Consider the following 7,643-nt stretch of genomic DNA (forward strand, 5'->3'; position numbering starts at 1 on the left):
ACTGTGGGATGATCAGAAGACAGTGTCAGCTTATTTCCTTCCACTTTGCCATTGAAGGATCCAGTGAGGGACGCATGCAGGAAGCACTTTATACTTGCCGTGAGGAGTAAAGGTACCAATTGATTTTATGGTAGACAAACAAGTTGTACTCTACCAGGATATATTAATTAATTCTTTGTTCTGCTCTTAGAGACTTACGCTCTTTTTCTGATACGTTACTGGTTGACACAGGGAGTCTCCAGTTCCCTGAACTCCAGTGTGAGCTGCGTGATGTTTAGCCAGATGAATGGCACTTTCCTTTGAGATCTTGAGATTTTGAGTGTGGTTTGTGGTGAGCTGTCTTTCACCAGATCTCTGTTTTCAGTAGATCACTTTCATGTATGTAGCTTTAATCTGTTCTTTTGAATTCCTTAGTAGCAGCTTTGCAGTGTAGGATCGGTGATCAAACTTGGTGCATTCTCTCGTTAAGAGAAAACAGTTTGAAATACTTGTGTTAGAGCTACTAGTAGCTGCGGTTTATGGATTAAAGGCTGTGTGAAATAGATATTCTTCGGCATACAGAAATATTTTGAGATTTGTCAGCTTAATAGGTGTCCTTTAGACCTTCTGACTGTAGTTCAAAGTACTGCTGTCACATCAGATCCTAGACCTTTCATCACCTCTCCATTGGAAGTTAATGAATGTACCTTTTATGGAATTCCTGTTAAACCATTTCTGACAGGACGGAGTTTTATGTAGTCGGAATATCCATCAATGGCTGTGTTTTCATCACAGTTTTACTAGAAATTGTATAGGATAGTTCTTTTAGCTTCCACTGTCTTTTGTTTGTTTTCACCATCACCTTATAGGATGTCTGTGTGGAAGGGGAAAGGCCAACTGAAAAAACACCTCATCTCAAACTAGTTTTTTCTAATAGACACGGCATCTTAACCCTTCTCAGACATGCTCAGCATCGTAGCAGCAGTAGTGCAGGTTCAAGGAGGGATAAACTGGGAGGAGTTACTTGAGGGTGACAACAGGCAAGAGGGAGCAATGGGATTTTGAAGGATCTGGTAGGATTGCAGTGGATGACTAGACTCTGGAGAAGGATTGTGACTTAAGGTCCCAGCCTGTCTCCTTAGACTTCCTTCTGCTCAGCCACTGCCCTGAGATACTGGTTTTCAGAGGCACAGAGTGTTCCTTCGTTTCTGTGGAGTTCTCTATCCGCATTGCTCCTACTTCCTCCCAGAACAGCCACATCACGTGTTCTTACGTCTCCTGGCCTCCTGGGAAGCAGAGCCAGGCCAGGACTTCTAAGGCAAGGAGTGCGGCAGAGTACCCAAACCCAGCTGTAGTCCTTTCCTTTCACGGGCCATCCCTTTGAGCAGTAGCCGCCTACCTGCCTTGATCCGTTCTTGTATAGGTAAGAGGCAAGGAAAGACTTCGACTGGAGTAGTTCTAGTTCCGTCTTTTCCTTGAGCCCATCCTGGGCATTTGGCCGAAAGTGTCTTGTATTTCTTTGGCCGCAGACACCTTTCCTTTTCTTCCCTTACTGTTTTTGAGCCTTCTCTTGTTCCTCTCAATTTTTGTCAAATTCACACGGAAGTGATTTATCAAGAGGTGGACTTACAAAATATCTGCTCAAATATTTACTATTTTTGGTCATGACAAAATAACTAAAACACAAACAAAAGATGCGTATCCAAACGTTGCTGTTGGATTTTTTCCTTTTTTCCTTTTTTTTTAACTGTTGTAATAATTTCACTACGGTGGATGCACATACGCATATAAATAAAAACATTTTCCATGTGACAATGTTTAAGTAATGCATAAGTGTAAGAAGCCTGGATCTCTGAATATTGTTCTGAGCACGGATAATGCTATGACTCATGAATCATAGCAAACTAAAACTTGGCACTTTTATTCACGACATAATGTGCATTTTTTTAACTATTCACCTTTGTCCAGCTCTAATGAAAAGCATATATCCAATCAGTGTCACTGAGCCACCGAGACCTTTCGTTGTAAATGATGATAATCTACAAGAAATAATTAAAACATGACTGCACGGAGCTTTCATGCCAACAAATTGCTATCTTCCTTATTACTGAAACTTAAGTACCACACAAGGGAGAGATTTTCAAAGTCTTCTCAGGGGATTTGGATGCCCATTTTTCTTGCACCGTAATGGGAATTGGATGGCACACACCTTAAGCAACACTGAAAGTTTTATTCAAAATGTATGATTTTTTTTTTAATCTTTACAGTGTTTATAATGCAGGTGTATTTGTAGTATCCTGGAGACCAAGACTGTTCCTAAATTTACATGATTCAAGGTTTCCAAGTCAGGACATCCTTATATAAGCATTAAAAGGTTTTCACTCTGCTTTAATTATTTAAAAATGAAAAAACAATCCAAATAAAACCCAAACAAAAAGTAACGAAAAATAAAACCCACCACACCCAAACTTGCTGATTTACAGCAGTCATCATCTCTTCTGGTTGGTGGCAGCCTGTCTTTTGAACTGCTGCTTTGACACATTACCGCATCTCCTGCGCATGAGGTACAGGAACTGTGTGTGTGCGGGTGGCAGAGTGTTCTGGGATTCCTCAGCTTCGTTGTGATAACAAACCTGCCCGTTACATTCCAGAGAAGGGGTTCAAGGCCTCCTGGAAAGTGGATGGATGAATTCTTTGGGCACTTACAAAGGGCCTGTAAGCTTGAGTACCTCTTGTGGCGATAAGTGGAGAAGGTACCCGCCATCTGTTCCACATGGAACTTTTAAGAGCAGTGTGATACAGTCCGTGTGTCTGAAGAGGTCCTTCTCCAGATCATACACTGGGGACAGGACAGGAAATTAAGGACAACAGGATGGTTTTGGGGAGAAAGAAGTTGTGAAATGGATTTAAGAGGCTGGAAGTGGATCTTTGCCTTGATTCTTTCCCTGGCCAAATGTCATAATGACTTGAAACATGCAAAGAATTTGGGTGGTTCTGTGGGTGATGTGGTAACCCTTTCCCCAGGGAATTGTAATTTGGAGAATATACTCATTATTTATCTTCCCCTTCTAGATTTTAGGTTAAAAATAAACAGCCTCTTAAAATAACACTCTAAAGTCACCATAGTAAGGGAAGAGCTGTTTGGTGTGCTGGTGGAACCGCTTTAGAAAGCAGTCGTGGAGACAGACAAAGTCTCTTCGCAAGCTGGAGAGCTTGGAGGTTGGAAAACTGGGAAACTTCTTTGATGCAGCTTCTAGAAGTGAAGGATTTATTCCTGTATGATTATTAAAGGCAAACTAAAAGCAAATATTTGAAGCCTACTGGATTCTTAGTGCTGTTGCATTCAAAATTTTCAATTCTCACAGCTTTACAGCCTGGAGCAGCGTTGCTGTTGCTCTTTTGGTTTTGGGTGGGTGCCTGAAGTTCAGTATTTTGATACCATTTTGATTGTTACCAAAATCAGAGATATCCTGCCATTTTTGGTTTCCACTTTTTTTGTACTTGCCTTTAAAATGTGTTCAGTGCTCCTCAGGTGGTTTGATGCAGGTGGTTGGTTTGGTGCAGGTGGTTTGGTGCATTTGGCATTGGCATAGCTTTTAATGAAGCTCTTATTTTCCGTAACTCAACTGAAACTTCATCATTGGTTCCTCTGACTCTGGTTCATTTACTTCATGTTTTAAATCAATAAACTGCTTGACAGAGAAAAAGACAAGGACATGAGCTCTTGTATTTGAGAGCTGTCTTGCTATGATTTCTCAGAGCTGTAAATTTTTCTCCTCTTTCATTCTTCAGCTTCTGTTCCTTACAAAGGGGAAAGCTGCTTTTCGTAGTATGAGATCCCTCTCTAGATCTTTACAAATTTTCTCAGATACTTATAATGTTTTGTAGATGTTTCTAAAATATTACATTTTATGTGTCTTTCATCTTGCCTGATATTGATAAGGCAGAAACAGAAGTGGGAATTGCTGTGATTATAATTGAAATTTTTCAGCCTCTGTTCACTCACGAGAACTTTCTAGCTTTTATATTGTTACTCCATCTTTCAGCATCCAAATACCACCACAAACTGAAAGAACAGATACATACAGAGGAATCCTGAATGTTGGATGAAGAGCCTTCCTTAGACAGTTTTAATTTTCTCTTCAAGCTGCCACTGTGACTTCTTGTTTTTCTTTAAGGACAAAGATTTTGCTCTTTCGCAAAATAGCCTTTTCATGATTTTGATACAGATGTCAAATCTGGGTAGTCCAAATTCTTTTTTTTTTTTTTTTCTTCAGATACAGTGCGTGTGGTATGTACTTGTTAAGGATTTAGTGCAACTATAAACATCTCCAGAACTCCCCATAGCGGGGGTAAACTGTGAATTATGGTCTTGCTAGAATGGGCTTTTTCTTCAAGGCAATGTGAACCTCTGTAGCTCTTCATAGAGATTTTATAAAGTAAATCAATGTTTGTTCGTAAATCTAAATTGAGGAGTACTGCTTTGGTAATTGCATTGTTCTTTGTCTTTTCCTGAGCAAATAATACTAAACAGTTAGATGCTGTAAACTGCATTCTGGAGTTTATAACTTCCTGAAAAAGAGATTTAGTTTATGTGCTGCAGTTCGTTCCTTAGCCTGTGAAGATGTAAAAGCAATAATCAATGCTGAGTTAATGGCATTTAACATCTCTTTTTCAGCTTCTATATTCCCAAAATTGAGATCCTACTGCATCACGGTATGAGTAGCTGGTACTGATTGTACATCTTACATCACGGTCTTTCCTCAGTAGATCTGACAGCTTAAAGTCAGACTCAGTCTGTGTATTCTCACATGAGGAAGCGGAGGCATACAAATCTGGAATGACTTACTCGTGATCACCTGGCAGAGATACACCCTGGCAGTGTGATACCATCATCAGGAACAAGCGCCAGGGCTTCCCAGCCAGGAAGTCGTGCTGCCTTTTTATTTGAATGGGCCGTTTCCAACAGCCGGGATGGCCTGGTTTTGTTTCTCCAGTTGAATCCAGTATCAGAAACTCTGCTGTGCATCTCTTACGTAGCGTTAGCTCCCTGTGTGGAGAAAGGGGGCATTCAACTTCCTGGTGGGTTTTTGCGCAATTGGGGCTAACAGTGGATGTCCCAGAAGGGGAGGGTACAGTACTTGACTTCAGAAAGGGGAACTGAGAAGAAGCAACTTGTTATAGGCCAATCAGCATAACATAACCTGGATTCACAGAGGAAAACTAGAAAAAGTTATTAGTAGTTAATATATAGGTGATAAATGCATGTGAGCTGCTTGAGGCGGGGGGTAATTTCTTTTTGGACTCATTGGCTGGAGTTTACAACAGAAACAGCATCAGACATTTGGACTTCAGTAAGATTGTTGACACTGGCCAAACCTGCTTTCTTCTCCTAAGAAATCTAGGAAATGACAGGCTACAAGATCGGTGACTCTTAACTTACTGTTGCAACCAGTCCTTATTCAGAAAAAAATGACATTCCTCCACTCTACTGGCTTCAATTTATGCCTTTCATCTGCTTCAACTCCTAATAAATCTAGTAGGTGAACACAACAGATGCCATCGCAGGTCGCTGGAGTGTCTTCACACTGACCTGCGCAGAGTGCAGAAGAAGCTGTAGAGGGTCCCAGCTCTGCTGGCTCACGCTGAACCTGGGGAAGGAAGTGTTAGCTGCAGGATTTCAGTGAGAGGTGAACTCTGTCAGAAATGGTAAACTGGTTTATGTGGTGCTCCGCAAGGACTGAGAACAGGTCTAGTGTCATCCTAGATGATGATTTGTGCATTGGTTCACTCGAAGTCGGGGAGGGGCTGCGATTGGGGAAATGCAGTGTCTCGACATCGGTTGAGTGGCGTAGGGAAGAGGAGGAGTAGGAATTAATAGGAGAACTGCGAGGTAGAGTTTCACTGGGAATTGGCCCTTTGTTTTTTCTGTCCCCCATTTCTCTGGTGGAAATATCTGTGGGGAATTTATAGCAATTTGATTTTGTCTTGTGAGTAGTTGGGCAGGTAAATACTACAGAAGTTAAGTGGCCAGATACAGTGCTGCAAAGTAAGATAGATACAAGTAGGGGTAAGCTTCAGAGAAATTACTTCATTATGACAGACGACGGATTTTTTTTAAAAATGAGTGTATTTGTTACAGTATTACCAAAATGCTTGAATCCCTTGTTCAGGAAAAAGATGTGGCCTGTTTGTGTAGCGTTTTCTGTCTCATAAATGGAAAATCCTAGGACGTATCACAGAACTACATTTGTAGTGTAACGTGCGGGTGCTCGGGCCTGTTGCAGGGCACTTCTCAAAAAGAGGGGAAAAAAGTGTTGTAAAATCTCACTCCTTTGTTTTGCTTTGTTTATTCTAGTGTTACAAATCTTAAGTACCGGGGAAGATGTGAGCCCGTGATTTCAAGAACTCTTCAGTTTCTAAATGACCTTTCTGTTGGATATCCTTTTTAGTGTACATGGCATAACATATTATTCGAAAATAAGGTAAAAATTAATATGAGACTTCTGTTGTTTCATATGCCACATTTTTCAACCAATGAAGATATTATTCAACCTGGTTTATCTTTTCCCATGCATAGTTTTTAAAAGGTGTGCTTATTTCCACCTACTTCTTACCAGCCAGAGAGAAGTCATGGAACTAGTTGTTTATGGTCATCTCTCCCGTTTCTAATCTTCTAGAAGTCACAAGACTGGGAACAGCATTGAGAACAGGACTGGTTCTATCAGGATGACTCAAATCAACACAAAGGATTAATTAGATTTTGCACACAGGCCTGTTCACGTGTCTTTTGCCTAATTCTAAGTTCCTTGTTGTGTCAGTGTCATCATTACTACTGGTAAAACAGCCATGACTTGTGTGGTTTTGTCTGGGTTCAAGTGCTTCTGTGAAATTCTTACCCAAATCACAGACACTAACTTGCTATCTGTGGTAAACCTTTGTGCCTTGTTCTAATACTCACTCACTTAGGAGTTGGAGAAGAATGTTTGCTCGTGGAATTTTCAGTCCATCGAGCAAGATTTTAAAAAAAATAGTAGCTGTTGTAGGTTTTGATGTGACACAATATTTAAAGGTAAACAACAGATAACAAGCCACCAAGGCTCATTCAATATTGAAATCCTGAACTATTTTAAAATAAAAAGCAGTTTTCCACAATTTTCTAGAGGAGGTTGTTCGACCAGCAGAGGAGAAGGCACCTGGAATATGACAACTGGTATCATTTTCTTTCTCCATAGAACTCTAATTGTGTAAGAAGAATTCTAATATACTTCCTTGGGTTGAAAGATGGGTGTGGATTTTCACATTCCAGGAGTGAATTTTGTTTCATGAAAATCACACAATGTGCACTAATACATGTTCACTTGGAATAACATTAAGCAGCTAACTTGATATTTTAAATATGCAGGTATTTATGTTCTCCTAAATAGGACTGGAAAGGACTTGGAAGTGAAACAGCACTAAGGAACTTGACACAAGCAGAAGGGAAGACATTTATTTTGTTAATAAGAGTTAGGAAGGGACTGATGAGCTCTCTCCTCCTGTGTACTCAGTGCTTCAGTAGCGCTCAGAACACTGGAATGTATCACGGTGCCCCTCACCTGAAGTGCTGCCCTGTTGGTGTGGCGGGGGGGGGGCTGCTGCCATCATCAGCCCCCCCGCCCTCT

At 40.8% G+C, this 7,643-nt stretch overlaps 1 protein-coding gene across 1 annotated transcript in view; it reads left to right on the forward strand.

The window, feature by feature from the left end:
• Window positions 1-7,643, forward strand: part of RANBP17 (RAN binding protein 17) — a gene marked incomplete at its 5' end in the record, with an annotated part of 126,982 nt that overhangs the window by 76,452 nt on the left and 42,887 nt on the right. The window contains one exon of the mRNA XM_010144332.1: window positions 6,338-6,418. Coding sequence (XP_010142634.1) covers window positions 6,338-6,418 — 81 coding nt within the window. The remainder of the gene's footprint in view (window positions 1-6,337; window positions 6,419-7,643) is intronic.

Source organism: Buceros rhinoceros, unplaced genomic scaffold (assembly GCF_000710305.1).
Source record: "Buceros rhinoceros silvestris isolate BGI_N320 unplaced genomic scaffold, ASM71030v1 scaffold691, whole genome shotgun sequence".
Taxonomy (NCBI): Eukaryota; Metazoa; Chordata; class Aves; order Bucerotiformes; family Bucerotidae; genus Buceros; species Buceros rhinoceros.